The sequence below is a fragment of the Hemiscyllium ocellatum genome, chromosome 5, assembly GCF_020745735.1.
Source record: "Hemiscyllium ocellatum isolate sHemOce1 chromosome 5, sHemOce1.pat.X.cur, whole genome shotgun sequence".
NCBI lineage: Eukaryota > Metazoa > Chordata > Chondrichthyes > Orectolobiformes > Hemiscylliidae > Hemiscyllium > Hemiscyllium ocellatum.
This window is the reverse complement of record NC_083405.1, coordinates 125,322,203-125,338,478: the sequence shown is the minus strand read 5'-3', so window position 1 is coordinate 125,338,478 and position 16,276 is coordinate 125,322,203. Positions and strand designations below refer to the sequence as shown.

The following is a 16,276-nucleotide window of genomic DNA, read 5'->3' as shown; positions in this document are numbered from 1 at the left end:
GTGTTGTGTGATTTTTGACAAATGACAATGTATTTTCAACTTGCAGCAATATCATTCTGTATGGTTTCAAGAAGTTCTGCATCTTCTTACCCTGTTGGAAGGTGGCAACATTACTCAGAGCTTATTTTCCTTAAACTGGAGTTTTAAGACTTTTACTGGAGCAATCATGAGCTAGAGTTTTTTTTATTGCCCACTCCTAACTGTCTTTGAATGGAATAGCTCGCTTAATTATTTCATAGGGTAATTAAGTGCTGTGGTTAACATAAGTAAGGATGTACCTAAGGATGTCAGACCAGGTAAGTATGGTGGCTTTCCTACTCCAAAATACATTAATCTTAGGTTTTCACAATATTTGATAATAGTGGCTTCATGTCTACCATTACTGAGACAGACGTTATTTTTTTTATTTCAAAAACATACTTTATTCACAAAAATATTTTTATATACATACACAGTCACTAAAACATTTCAGTTCTGCACAGTAACATAAGAAGGAACAAAAAAGCATTGGAGTATGACTCTGTCCAACCAACAAACCAAAGGTATTTCTTACTTGCACAACTGCTCTATACCCCAGACTTTATTAATTAAATTCCATGTTCCTTAAATTAATTAAAACCCATGTTCCTTAGGCCTTTGGATGACAGTTTATCACAATTTCTCCAAGTCGTTCTACTGACTCAAAAGTGGACATGAACCAGTCAGATAGCCCTTGCTGGGGCACTCTCTATTCTTTCTATTATGTTTAGTATCATTCCTGTCTTTATTTATTTCCTCTTGCTGCACTGTGTATACAACATAATGAAAACACAAAACATTTATTTATCATATTATTGTCATCAAAGAATTTGCTTATCAATCAATTATTTTTGGGGTGGTACAAATGGCTCAGTGGTTAACACTGCAGTCTCACAGCACCAGGGACCCAGGTTCAACTCCAGCCTTGGGTGATTCTCTGTGTGGAGTCTGTACATTCTGTGTATGTTCTGTGTTTGTGTGGGTTTCCTCCCACAATCTAAAGATGTGCAGGTCAGGTGGATTGGCCACGCTAAATTGTGTTAGGTGCATTAGTGAGGGGGAGATGGGTCTGGGTGTTTGTTCTTCAGAGAGTTGGTGTGGACTTGTTGGGCTGAAGGGTCTGTTTCCACAATGTAGAAAATCTAAGCTAATTATCAGCAATTAGAATTCCTAAGGTGAATGTGGTTTTCTTTGTCGATTTGAATTTGATTTGACCACGAATGAGCTGGAGTTAAAGTTAATATAATTCATATTTTCAATGTATCTTGCTTATTCTTATTTATAAACATCTGAAAGAAGATAAAGAGCATCTTGCTCATCCAGCCTATCTCACATAATGCCTTAGGCATCACAACATAATGTGATTATTTGTAACCAATACACACTTGAAATAAGAATCACACAACACCAGGTTATAGTCCAACAGGTTTATTTGGAAGCACAAGCTTTCAGAGTGCTGTTCCTTCATCAGGAGGTTGTGGAGTATAAGATCATAAGTCAGAATTTATAGCAAAAGTTGACAGTGTGATGTAACTGAAATTATACATTGAAATAATGTTCTAATGCAGCTTCATTTGTGGATATTGGTATGATTGCTTCTGTAGTTCAGTATTTGGTCAGTATGTGTTGTTTTCCTGTAGACGCTGGTTTGAAGTTCCCCATTGGCTGTTCACTCTAGGAATAGCAGTTTGTTATTGTTTTCCTCCTCTTTAGTGAATTTTATGCTGGCACTTCATCTGGAGGCTCACTGAAGATGTTACCTAGTATGGTGATGAAACATCTGAAAATGAACCTTCCAACTCAGTGAGCAAACCTACATCTAGAACCTCAACCTGAACTACAAATCTTCTCAAAACTCACCAAATGAGAGATTTAACAATAAGTCCGTGTCTTTTTCAATATATAATTTCAGTTACATCACACTGTAAACTTTTGCTATAAATTCTGAGTCTTATGATCTTATACTCCACAACCACCTGATGAAAGAGCAGCACTTCGAAAGCTAGTGCTTCCAAATAAACCTGTTGGGACTATAACCTGGTGTTGTGTGATTTTTAACATTGTACACCCCAGTCCAACACAGGCATCTCCAAAGCATGGCACTTGAAATAAGAATTATTTATTTTCTTCAAATCCAGCTGTCAGCAAAACTCATTCTATTTTTTATCTGTCCAGTCTTGTTGTAAGGCATATGAATACCAGGGGCTTATCATGGAGAAGGAGCAGTCTTACATGGATGCAGTTACAAACTACAAATTAGCATGGAAGTGCAACAATGAGGCAAATCCAGCTATCGGTAAGTTGATATAGCTATTTTGATGATGGACAACTTTAAATAGCAAACACTAATGTTATCATGATAAAACAGGACTGAGTGCATTGGAGAAAATTTGAACAAATGGGATTTGGTGCATGAAATTGGAATTCTAATTTTGTAGACTGCTCATCTTGATTTTCTTTTGGCTTTTCGGTATTGCAAAGAGTTCAAGTTATGGGAATGTCACAACACAACAAGGAAGTCAGCTCTCATATCCTTGGTGGACTAGGCTCAGGAATCATGTAAGAGCATGAGAATGTCACAAATAAGGTCAGGAATGGGTCAGTCAGCCTCTTGGGCCTGCTCTACCACTTGATAAGATCTTGCCTGATGATTTTATTTTGATTTTATTATAATCTTAACTCCACTTTCTTGCCTGCCAACCATAATCCTTGATTCCCTTGGTGATCAAAACTCATGATCACTCCACCATGAATATATTCAATGGCTTAGTCCACTGCTGTTCTGCAGAGAATTCAGAAACTTAACAATCCTCACAGACAATAAGACATAGGAGCAGAGATTATTTGGCCCATTCAATCTGCTGCATAATTCAGTGAGATCATGGCTGATCTGATGATCCTCAGTTCCACTTTCCTGCCGTAACCCATCAATCTTGATTCTTTTAATGATTAAACATCTGTGTATCTCAGCCTTAAATATACATAATGTCCCAGCCTTGGCAGGCCTTTGTGGTAAAGAATTCTACAGACTGACTACTTCTGAGTGATGAAATTCCTCCTCATCCCTATCTCAGGATGGCAAATTATTATGGGGAGCAAGAGTGATTGTCCCGAACAAAGCTATCCGCCATTTACTAGCTGAACTCCACCAGGGTCATCTAGGGGTTTTCAAGATGAAATGTTGGTGAGAAATTATGTCTGGTGGGGATAGATGCATCGCTGCATTGGTGCCCAGGGTCCCATAAGGACAGAAATTACCACCAGCAGCTCCCTCTACATTCTTCGTAATGGCCAGGTAAACATTGGACTCGGTTACGCATTGACCCTACAGGTTCTCCCATGGGATCAATGTTCTTAGTCATTGAGAATGCCCACTCAAGGTGGCTGAATGTGCAGAGTTCATTCGTCAAACACATGGTGAGTAGAAAAATTGCGCTCATCATTTGCAATACACGGAAGCCCAGAAGTGTTGGCTACAGATAATGGATTATAATTTACCAGCAGAGAATTTGAGTCCATCATCCAATGGTCTGGTAGAAAGAGCAGTCCAAACTTTGAAGGTAGAGTTAAAGAAACAGCCTGTAGCTTTGATACCAAACTGCCCCAATCCCTATTTGATTATAGTTCAACCCCGTCATACAACTACAGGGATAGCTCCAGCAGAGTCACTAAGAGGGAGAAGACTCCGCATCAGGTTAAATCTGATCTTCCCGGACCTGAGGAGGTGGGAGGGAGGGGGGGGTGATGGGGGGGACCTGAAATGGCAGCACTGCTGAACACAAGGCTGCACTAAGCAAGAAAACAGTTTAATTCAGGGGATAAAGTTTGGTGTCGGAACCACAGGAATGGCCCTCCATGAGTAAGAGGCATAGTTGCTATGAGATCAGGTCCAATGACGTATTAAGTTCGGACAGGTGCTACAGTCCTGAACAAAGTCGACAAACAGGAGGCTGGAAGAACACAGCAAGTCAGGCAGCATCAGGAGGTGGAGAAGTCAACGTTTCAGGTGTAACCCTTCTTCAGTCCTGAATAAGCATGTGGACCAAATGAAAACTGCAAACTCACAAAGGGCATGGGAGCAAAACATTCCTGGACCTTCGATTGCCTTTCCGACTGTTCCGGAACCAATGGGTTCTCCCTCTCAGCCAAGTACTGAAGATACCTTGGAATCAGAGACGGACACAGCGGATATCACCACCTCAACACCGTTGCCACCTAAAGGAGAGAATGAATTTCTTCTAAGATGCTCCAGGTTCAAGAAGCGAACTATTATGTGTAACACACTATCCGTATCAGAGGAAGAATTGTTGGAAACTGACCTGGTGCTAAAATGATCCAAAAAGAGCTACTAAAAAAAATCCTGACCTTTGTCCTCGGACTCAGAGGGGGAGGGATGTGGTGATTGTATTAGCTGGGGGAACCTCATAGAATATGACTTCGCTGATTGTGCTGTTAATCTGATCCAATCAGGAAGCCCTGGCTGACAGAGGAGGAGTCCTTCACTTTCTTCACATGAGCGTTATCAGGCCTTGCTTGATAATTTTCACTAGCCATATGGGTGCTTTTCTGGTGTTGGACAAGATGGAATAAAATTCTTGCACAATGGTATATTTTTAATGTGTCAAAACAAAAAACAGGAGATTCAGAAGATCTCCTCAGCCTAAGGACTGGCTTTGAGCTGGCTGGGTCAGAGTCTATGTACTGACTGGAGTTGCTGTCGACCAGGCCACAAAAAAGACCAGGGGCATCAGACATCCTGATTACTCGGAGAGCTGGCTCTGAGGGAGCTGAGTTAATGTCAATGGTGGCTCAGTGGTCAGCACTGTTGTCTCACAGCCTCAGGCACATGTCTGTGTGGGGTTTGCACATTCTCTCCCTGTCTGCATAGGTTTCCTCTGGATGCTCCAGTTTCCTTCCACAGTCCAGAGATGTGCAGGCTATGTGGGTTAAGCCATGGGCATTGTAGGGTTACAGGGTAGCTGGGTGTGATACTCTTCGGCCAGTAATGTGGAGTTGATGGGCCGAATAGCCTGTTTCTGCACCATCAGGATAAACTAAAAAAAAAGCACTTTCCACTTTAGATTTAGTACTGGGTAACGAGCCTGGCCAGGTGTTAGATTTGGAAGTAGGTGAGCACTTTGAAGACAGCGATCACAATTCTGTCAGGTTTACTTTAGTGATGGAAAGGGATAGGTGTACTCCACCGAGCAAGAGTTACAGCTGGGGGAAGGGAAATTACAATGCAATTAGGAAAAATGTAGGAAGCGTAGAATGGGGAAGGAAACTTCAGAGGATGAGCACATTAAAATGTGGAGCTTATTCAAGGAAAGGCTCCTGTGTGTCCTAGATAAGTATGTACCTGTCAGGCAGGGAGGAAGATATAGAATGCGTGAGCTGTGGTTTAATAAGGAAGTGGAATCCCCGGTCAAGAAAAAGAAGAAGGCTTATGTTAGGACAAAATGTGAAAACTCAGGGCACTTGAGGGTTACAAGGAAGTCAGGAAAGACCTAAAAAGAGAGCTCAGAAGAGCCAGGAGGAGACATGAGAAGTTGTTGGCGGATAGGATCAGGGTTAACCCTAAAGCTTTCCATAGGTATGTCAGGAATAAAAGAATGACAAGAGTTAAATTAGGGCCAATCAAGGATAATAGTGGGAAGTTGTGTGTGGAGTCAGAGGAGATAGGGGAAGCACGAAATAAATATTTTTTGACAGCGTTCACTATAGAAAATGAAAATGCTGGCGAGGAAGATACAGAGATACTTGCATCTAGACTAGAAGAGATTGAGGTTCACAAGGAAGAGGTATTAGAAATACTGCAGAGTGTGAAAATAGACAAGTCCCTTGGGCCGGGTGGGATCTATCCTAGGATCCTCTGGGAAGCCAGGGAAGAGATTGCCGAGCCTTTGACATTGATCTTCAAATCATTATTGTCTACAGGAATAGTGCCTGAGGACTGGAGGATAGCAAATGTGGTTCCCTTGTTCAAAAAGGGTAGTAGAGACAACCCTGGTAATTACAGACCAGTGAGTCTCACTTCAGTTGGTGGTAAAGTGTTGGAAAAGGTTATAAGAGATAGGATTTATAACCATCTAGAAAAGAATAATCTGATCAGGGACAGTCAGCACGGTTTTGTGAAGGGTAGGTCGTGCCTAACGAATCTTATTGAGTTTTTTTGACGAAGTGACCAAACAGGTAGATGAGAGTAAACCGGTTGATGTGGTGTATATGGATTTCAGCAAGGCATTCGATAAGGTTCCCCACAGTAGGCTATTATACAAAATGTGGAGGAATGGGATTGTGGGAGACATAGCAGTTTGGATCAGTAATTGGCTTGCTGAAAGAAAACAGAGGGTTGCATTTGATGGAACATGTTCATCTTGGTGTCTAGTTACTAGCGGCATACCGCAAAGATTGGTGTTGGGTTCGCTGCTGTTCGTCATTTTTAGTACATTCGCAGATGACACTAAGGTCGGTGGAGTTGTGGATAGTGATGAACGATGTAGTAGGTTGCAGAGAGACATAGATAGGATGCAGAGTTAGGCTGAGAGATGGCAAATGGAGTTTAATGTGGACAAGTGTGAGGTGATACACTTTGGACGGAGTAATCGGAATGCAAAGTAGTGGGCGAATGGTAAGATCCTTGGGAGTGCAGATGAGCAGAGAGATCTCGGTGTCCATGTACACAGATCCCTGAAAGTCACCACCCAGATTGACAGGGTTGTTAAGAAGGCATACAGTGTTTTGGCCTTTATTAATAGAGGGATTGAGTTCCGACACCAGGAGGTTATGCTGCAGCTGTACTAAGCTCTGGTACAGCCACACTTGGAGTATTGTGTACAGTTCTGGTCACTGCATTATAAGAAGAATGTGGAAGCTTTGGAAAGGGTGCAGAGGAGATTTACTAGGATGCTGCCTGGTATGGAAGGAAGGTCTTACGAGGAAAGTCTGAGGGCCTTGAGGCTGTTCTCATTAGAGAGAAGAAGGTTGAGAGGTGACTTAATAAACTCGTACAAGATAATCAGAGGGTTAGATAGGGTGGACAGGGAGAGCCTTTTTCCAAGTATGGGGACAGCAAACACGAGGGGACATAACTTTAAAGTGAGGGGAGATAGGTATAAGACAGATGTCAGAGGTAGTTTCTTTACTCAGCGAGTAGTAAGGGTATGGAATGCTTTGCCTGCAACGGTAGTAGATTCACCAAGTTTAAGTACGTTTAAGTCGTCATTAGACAGGCATATGGATGTACATGGAATAGTGGAGGTGGGATGGGCTTCAGATTAGTATGACAGGGCGGCGCTACATCGAGGGCCGAAGGGTCTGTACTGTGCTGTAATGTTCTATGTCTAAATGAAGGCTGATTGGTGATAGGATACCAGCCTCTGGTGAATTATTTCACTAATATCTTTGATGTAGGAAGTGAATGAGTGTTTGTTTTTACAATCTTTGGATTCTGATGAAGGGTCAGAGGTTAACTCTGCTTTTGTCCCAGAGATGCTGCCAGACCTGCTGTGCTTCTCCAGTAATTTCTGTTTTGGAATGAGTTTTTTTTTCAGTATGAACTGTGTCTTTGTGATATCTTTATTAGATTGAAGTTTATTTTTCCATGTCTATTACAAAGATACAGCTGCTCATGTCTACCAATCATGGATACTGGGTTAGTGGCTATGGATGGGGATACATTTATTTGCAGGCATGCTGCATGACTGAGCATGGAGAGACATAGAGAACATCAGGGAACATGAAGGGATATGAGGAATAATATTGTGTCATATTTAGAGGGGCATAAAAAGTTACTTTAGGATAGACTGATGTTTGAAAACTGAAGTGGACCTTCCAACCTAATGGCCTCTGCATTGGCACACTTCCCAGGTCAAAACCCAAACACCTCTCTTATGGACTTAATAATGGCAGGAATGAAATTTGGAAACATTCACAGGTTCTGAAAGTCAGGAACCTGCTTGAGTTTTCTGAATCCAAGAGAGAGCTGATAGTGTAGTGGTAATATGACTAAACTAGCAATCCAGAGGCCCAGACTAACACTCTGCAGACATGGGTTTGAATCCTGCTGTTGAAGAGGCTGAAATAACCACTGACAGTTGTTGTAAAAAAAAGCCCATCTGATTCATTAATGTTCTTTAGGAAAGGAACTCTCCTGTCCTTACTTGATCTGGCCTACATGTGACTCCAGACCCAAGCTGACTGTGAACTGCCCTCAGGACAATAAATGCTGGTCTAGCCAATGACAGCTACATCCCACGAATAAATAAACAAAAATACCAACATCTGGGGCTGTCTGCCTGCCTCACAACTTGCTTTCCTATTTATCTTTATATCTCTAACAAAGTAGTCTACAATACTTCAACATAGATTGTAAAGATGAGGACTGCAGATTAGAGTCAAGGCAGGAGTGGTGCTGGAAAAGCACAGCAGGTCAGGCAGCATCCGAGGAGCAGGAAAATCGGCATTTCGGGCAGGAGTCCTTCATCATGAATGAGGCTGGAAGCCTCAGGGATAGAGATAAAACCTCTGTTTGGTGTGTGCTCTTGTTCATTTGTCTGCCATAGAATCAGAGTCATCGAGGTATACAGCATGGAAACAAGCCCTTCAGCCCATCTTCTCCATGCCGACCAGATTTCTTAAACTGAACTAGTCCTATTCAGCTGCATTTGGCCCATATCCCTCTAAACCTTCCTATCTAATGTACCTGTCCAAATGTCTTTTAAATGTTGTAAATGTACCATTTTTACCACCTCCTCTGACAGCCTGTTCAATATACACACCACTCTCTGTATGAAAGTGTTGCCTCTCAGGTCCCTTTTAAATCTTTCCTCTCTCATCTTAACCTCGAGTTTTGGGCACCCCTACCCTGGGGAAAAGACCTTGGCTATTCACTGTATATAGTCATACAGCAAGGAAACAGACCCTTTGGTCCAAATTGTCCACATTGACTAGGTTAACCAAACTAAACTGGTCCCATTTGCCTGCATTTGGGCCATATTTCTCTAAACCTTTCCTTTTCATGTCCCTGTCCAAATGTCATTTAAATTTTATAACTGTACCTGCCCCTACCACTTCCTCTGGCAGTCCATTCTGTATATGCACCCTGGTTTGTCTTAGAAAAACGTAACACCTCGCACTTATCTGAGTTAAACCCTCCTTCAGCCATTCCTTACCCTAGTGGCCTAGTTGATCAAGGTCTTGTTGTACTCTTAGACAATCTTCTTCACTGTTGAGTATACCACCAATTTTGGTGTAATTTGCAAGCTTGCTAACCATGCCTCCTATATTCTCATCCAAATAGTTTATGTAAATGATAAACAACAGTCCTACAACTGTTATCAGGTTTGAAGGCCTTAAATTGGTTCTCTAGCAGAGACAGCCCACCTGCCATCCTTAATTGGTCAGCAAGCCTGATGAAGGGCTTATGCACGAAATGTCGATTCTCCTGCTCCTCGGATGCTGCCTGACCTGTCGTGCTTTTCCAGCGCCACGCTCTTCAACTCTAATTGCCAGCATCTGCAGTCTTCACATTCCCCCAGCAAGCTTGTACAGTCAGGAAAAGGTCAGGAGCTATTTCCTACACATTATGGGTATCTGATCTCCATCTGGACCCGATGGCAGTATTGAGGGGTCCAGTGGAAAACTGCATCACTGAAGAAAGGGTCAGGCTTGCTTCCTTCATGGGTAAGTCAGTTTCAGTCCTGCTTGTTATTATCTAAAACCTCTGTTTTGTGACCTTCTCTGGTGAAGTCTTGAGTTGTGATATTGGCTGCTTGGGTATGCTTGTTAAGCTATCAGCATTACACACACTCAAGTACAGAACAACTAGCCATAAAGCTTAAACTCTGATCTGCTGTGTTTCAACAATATTGCAAGTAATTGCCCTTCACTGCACCAGTGTGACAATTCCCAGTTCTCACATCACACTATCCTTTTGGTCTCTGGTGATGAGTGGCTAAATTAACCCAATTATAGCCAGATTTGTACTGAAGGTAAATAGGTTTTCAGTACATATTTAACCTAAAGGTTGTCTAAGAAACACTGAAATGAACGTAGGGTGAAAGGAATACCGATACACTGCATCACTCAGTTATCTTAATTGCTTATATAATTCTTAGTAGAGGATGCATGAATATCTTAATTCTAATCATCTCCCTAACTCTATATTTCTCTTTTTTTCCTATATATAGGTTACAAACTCGCATTCAATTACTTGAAAGCCAAAATGTACATGCATGCAATCGACATTTGTCATAAGGTTTGTTTAATGGGGAGATATTAAATAAAAATATTTTATTCATGAAGTAGCTGTATTTTTGTTCTCCTACCAGAAAGATATCTGGACTCTAAGGGTTAAAGTAAGAGAATGGCACGGTTGCACAGTGGTTAGCACTGCTGCCTCACAGCACCAGAGACCTGGGTTCAATTCCCGCCTCAGGTGACTGTCTGTGTGGAGTTTGCACACTCTCCCCGTGTCTGCGTGGGCACCCTCTGAGTGCTATGGTTTCCTCCCATAGTCCAAAAATGTGCAGGTTGGGTGAATTGGCCATGCTAAATTGCCCATAGTGTTAGGTGAAGGGGTAAATGTAGGGGAATGGATCTGGGTGGGTTGCTGTTCGGAGGGTCGGTGTGGACTTGTTGGACCGAAGGGTCTGTTTCCACACTGTGAGTAACCTAATCTAATAAAAAGAGAGATTTCACAGACTAAGGTTATTTTTCCATCAAATATAACAAGTAACAATATGATTGATAAAAAGTTTACAGTACAGTTCTGGTCCCCATATTTCGGGAAGGATGTGGAAGCATTGGAAAAGGTGCAGAGGAGATTTACTAGGATGTTGCCTGGTCTGGAGGGAAGATCTTATGAGGAAAGGCTGAGAGGCTTGCATCTGTTCTCATTGGAAAGAACAAGACTAAGAGGGGATTTGATGGAGATATACAAAATGATCAGAGGATTAGATAGGGTAGACAGTGAAAGTATTTTTCCTAGGATGATGATGTCAGTGTGTACGGGGGGACATAACTACAAATTGAGGGGTGATAGATTTAAGACAGATGTCAGAGGCAGGTTCTTTACTCAGAGAGTAGTAAGAGCGTGGAATGCCCTACCTGCTAATGTAGTCAACTCAATCACGTTAGGGAGATTTAAACAATCCTTAGATAAGCATATGGATGATGATGGGATAGTGTAGGGGGACAAGCTGAGAATAGTTCACAGGTCGGCGCAACATCGAGGGCCATAGGGCGCTGTATTGTTCTATGTTCTAATTGATTGGATTGATGGCTAGGACTAGGGAGACGTAAACTGAAATTTTAGTGCTAGCCCTTTCCGAAGTGAAGTTGGAGACAGCACACAAAGACTAGTAGAAGTTTAGAATTCTCTTCCAAAATTAATATTTGATTATTAAGTTTAAGTATGAGATTGCTCAATATTTGTAAACCAAAAGTGTTCAGAAATGGGGTGGAGGGCCCAGGTAATTTCCTCTGCCCTGAAGCTCTTCAACCATGTCCTGAAACAAACTCTCTACCACAGCCACATTTGCTTCCTCAATGCCTGCCTCTGTAACCAACTCATCTCACATGGACTCCGGACCACCTTTAAACCAGCAGAGTTCGGTCCCGAACAGACCTTCACTGCCACTCCCTCATCACCAAACGCCTGGAGGAAGAACGCCTCATCTTCTGCCTCGGAACACTTCAACCCCAGGGCATCAATGTGGACTTCAACAGTTTCTTCATTTCCCCTTCCCCCACCTTACCCTAGTTCCAAACTTCCAGCTCAGCACTGTCCCCATGACTTGTCCTACCTGCCTATCTTCTTTTCCACCTATCCACTCCACCCTCCTCCCTGACCTATCACCTTCATCCCTCCCTCCCTCACCTATTGTACTCTATGCTACTTTCTCCCCACCCTCCTCTAGCTTATCCCTCCACCCTTCAGACTCTGCCTTTATTCCTGATGAAGGGCTTTTGCCCGAAACATCGATTTTACTGCTCCTTGGATGCTGCCTGAACTGCTGTGCTCTTCCAGCACCACTAATCCAGAAGGGTGGGGAATCAGCCATTATTATGCTGAATAGTGGAACAGGAAATTCGACGTTCAGGCCAGAGCCCTTCATCAGGAGTGAGGAGAGTGTGCCAGGCAGGCTAAGATAAAAGGTAGGGAGGAGGGACTTGGGGGAGAGGTCAGGAAGAAGATTGCGGGTTAGGAGGGCAGTGCTGAGTTCGAGGGAATCGACTGAGACAAGGTGGGGGGAGGGGAAATGAGGAAACTGGAGAAATCTGAGTTCATCCCTTGTGGTTGGAGGGTTCCCAGGCGGAAGATGAGGCGCTCTTCCTCCAACCGTTGTGTTGTTATGTTTTGGCGATGGAGGAGTCCAAGGACCTGCATGTCCTTGGTGGAGTGGGAGGGAGAGTTAAAGTGTTGAGCCATGGGGTGGTTGGGTTGGTTGGTCCGGGCGTCCCATAGGTGTTCCCTGAAGCGTTCCGCAAGTAGGCGGCCTGTCTCCCCAATATAGAGGAGGCCACATCGGGTGCAGCGGATGCAATAGATGATGTGTGTGGAGGTGCAGGTAAATTTGTGGCGGATATGGAAGGATCCCTTGGGGTCTTGGAGAGAAGTAAGGGAGGAGGTGTGGGCGCAAGTTTTGCATTTCCTGCGGTTGATCTACCGCCCCCACCCCACCCCAGCCTATCACCCTCACCTTGACCTCCTTCCACCTATCACATCTCCATCGCCCCTCCCCCAAGTCCCTCCTCCCTACCTTTTATCTTAGCCTGCCTGGCACACTCTCCTCATTCCTGATGAAGGGCTCTGGCCCGAAACGTCGAATTTCCTGTTCCTTGGATGCTGCCTCACCTGCTGTGCTTTAACCAGCAACACATTTTCAGCTCTGATCTCCAGCATCTGCAGACCTCACTTTTTACTTGAATAGTGGAACAGTCATGAGCTAAATAACCGATTGCTGTTTCAATGTTCCACAGCAGTACAAGACTGCCTTTTCCCAAAACCATTTAGCACTCATTACATAAATCCCTTGAGTCACCAGTAGGATCTGGAAAAAACAATCGCCAATCTCAGTAAACTCCTGTCTAATGTACAATGATTGGGAACTCTATTCATTCTGGTGTAAATCTCCTGGGTTTAATATTGTACCTTATGTGCTTTTTGTTCTTGATTATTTTATCTTTCCAATTTTCAGGTGCTGAAAAATCACCCAACTTATCCAAAGATTCGAAAGGAGGTTTTCGAAAAGGCTAGAGCATCCATTAAGCAATGAGAATGAGGTCACAGACAAGCCCATTAACAAGTATTCAATGAAAAGAAAATTCACAGTTGGGTTCATTCTCAGTAATAAAAAGAAGCTTGAATGAGTTAATTTACCTTTTTGCTGGACCTAATGCGGCTTATCACTAACTATTAAAACAAACTTTCAATTAATTTGCTTCTTTCTTGTCTTTGATTGTTGACTTCCTTACATGTTGGTCTTAAGTAAGAGAGATTGGATATTGAGTCCTAAACTTCAAAATTAAAATCAAAGGTAGGCTGACAACAAGTGAAATTGTTCAGCAATACTTTTGTGATATATAGAAACAGGCCTTTTAGTCTACCATGTCTACAATGCCCAACAAACACCACACTACACTAATGCCATTTCTCCTCATTTGGTCTGTGGTGTACCAAGCCCTTGCATTTTATGTGCTCATCCAGATTCTTCTTAAGTATGTGTGTACCTGTGTCAATCACCCTCTCAGGCAGCGCATTCCATATTTTGGGTGAAAAATATTTTCCTCAGATTCCCTCTAAACAATTTACTTCTCATCTTAATCTTATGCCCTCTGGTGTTAGACAGACTGCCATTTGGAAAATATTCTCCTTATCAACTCTGTCTATGCCTCTCATAATTCTGTGTACCTCAATAAGGTCCTCCCTCAGCTTCCTCTGCTCCAAGGAAAACAAACCTAGTCTTTCCTCTTCCCTGTGAGTTTTCTTTCTAGGCAACATCCTGGTGAATCTCCACTGCACTCTCTCTACTGCATTATGTCCTTCTGATAGTGTGTTAACCAGAATTGTACACTATTCCATCTGTGGCCTGACCAAGTTGGAACAAGACTTCCTTGTTTCCTGTATTCTACGCCCCAGCAAAAGACAAGCATTACATATGCTTTCTTCACAACCTTATCTACCTGTACTGATACCTTCCAGGGCTTGTACACCAAGGTCCCTTTGTTCCTCAGTACTCCTTTGGGACCATTGTGTATATCCTTCCCTTAGAGTTCACTAAATGCATCAGCTCATACTTACAGGATTAAATTCCTCCTGCCATTGCTCTGCCCAGTTTACCGGCGGATCAATATTGTAGCCTGAGACTGTCCTCCTCACTATCAACAACAGCACAGATCTTCTGCAGACTTACTAATTATACCTTCTACATTCACAACCAATTCATTAATGTACATAAACAGCAAGGGTCTCAGTGCCGATTTCTGTCGTACACTGCTAGTCACAAGTTTCCAATCACAAAAACAACCCTTTGCCTTCCATTTGCAAGCCAGTTTTGGATCCAATTTCCCAACTTGCTTTAGATCCCATGCACTCTTACCTTTTGGAGCAGTCATGTGGGATCTTGACAAACGCCTTACTGAAGTCCATGTAAACAACATCAACTGCATCACCCTCATCAATATACTGAGTCATCATTTGAAAAAAGGTTAGACAGATCTCCCTCTAACAAATCTATGCTGAATTTCTCTGGTCAATCCCTTTCCATCCAAGTATTTAATAATTCTGTCCCTCAGGATTTTTTCCAACAATTTTTCTATCACTGATATCAGACTAACTGGTCTGTAATTACTCTGTCTCTGCTGCCCTTCTTGAACAAAGGAACTACTAAGCATCGAAAAGCCAGAGTCCCAGCAATCTCCTCCATTGCCTCCCATAGCAGCTTGGGATACATCTTGTCAGGCCCTGGAGATTTATGTACTTTCATGCCCACTAATACCACCTCCTTATTAATCTTACAATATGTTCTGGAATGTCACAATCCCCAGCTGAAATCCCCAACTCCAGGTCTTTTTCCTCTCTGAATACAGAGCAGAAATTTTCAAGACTTTACCCACGTCCTCCAGCTACACGTATGAATGACTCCTTTAGATTCTAATAGGCCTCATTCTTTTCATAGTCATCCTCTTACTCTTAATATCCTCATAAAATGCCTTGGGGCTTTCCTTGATCCAATCCATCAGAGATATTTTGTGGCCTCTTTGCCATCTTAATTTTTTTTAAGAACCCTAAATTCTCTCAACTTTTGAAGGGCGTGCCATGTTTGTAATGCAATGTGTTGAACATATGCTTCCTTCCTTTCCTTTATCAAATTCTCAATATCCCTTGACATCCAGTGTTCCCTTGACTTGCTGCCCTTGCCCTTCACTCATAGAGGAACATATTGGCCATGAATCTCACTTTACTAGATTTAAACAACAACCACTTTCCAAATGTAGACTTAACCTTCAAGTAGCTGCTCTTCGTTTATGTTTGTCAGATCCTTTCTAATGATACTGTATTCCTGAAATGAAAGGCACATCTGGCATTGCTACATTTCTATATGGAAAGGCGGTAATGTCCAGCAAGCAGAGCCAAAGCCTAATGCTCTGGGGATGTGGAATTGAAACCCACTATGGCAAATTATGTAATCTGATTCAATAAAATCAGACAAACCCATCTGGTTCACTAATGACCTTTAGGAAAGGGAATCTGTCATCCTTGTCTGGTCTTGCATATGTATTACTTTTTTTATTCATTCATGAGATGTGTGTTTCACTGGCTAGGCCAGCATTTATTGCTCATCCCTAACTACCCAAAGGGGAGTTAGGAGTCAACCACATTGCTATGGGTCTGAAGTCACATGTAAGCCAGACTAGGTAAGGATGGCAGTTTCCATCCCTAAAGGACATTAGTGAACCAGTTGGGATTTTCCTACAACTGACAATGGATTCATGGTTATCATTAGACCCGTTAATTCCAGAATTTTTTTTGTTGAATTCAAATTCTACCATTTGCTGTGGCAGGATTTGAACCCAGATCCCCAGAACGTTATCTGGGTCTCTGGATTAACAGTCCAATAATAATATCACGAGGTCATCGTCTCCCCCAAATGCCCTCTACCAACCAATCAGTTTGAATAAAAGCATTATAATGCCTAGAGAAAGTAATGAAACTGGATAGACCATCTGGCATCAATCTAGACACCAGAAATGA

At 42.5% G+C, this 16,276-nt stretch overlaps 1 protein-coding gene across 1 annotated transcript in view; it reads left to right on the top strand.

Annotated features, from left to right (window-relative positions):
- LOC132816237 (tetratricopeptide repeat protein 21B-like) overlaps nucleotides 1-13,298 on the top strand; it is a 123,886-nt gene extending 110,588 nt beyond the window's left edge. The window contains exons 27-29 of the mRNA XM_060825733.1: nucleotides 2,194-2,314; nucleotides 10,209-10,276; nucleotides 13,221-13,298. Coding sequence (XP_060681716.1) covers nucleotides 2,194-2,314; nucleotides 10,209-10,276; nucleotides 13,221-13,298 — 267 coding nt within the window. The remainder of the gene's footprint in view (nucleotides 1-2,193; nucleotides 2,315-10,208; nucleotides 10,277-13,220) is intronic.
- Nucleotides 13,299-16,276: the final 2,978 nt, after the last annotated feature.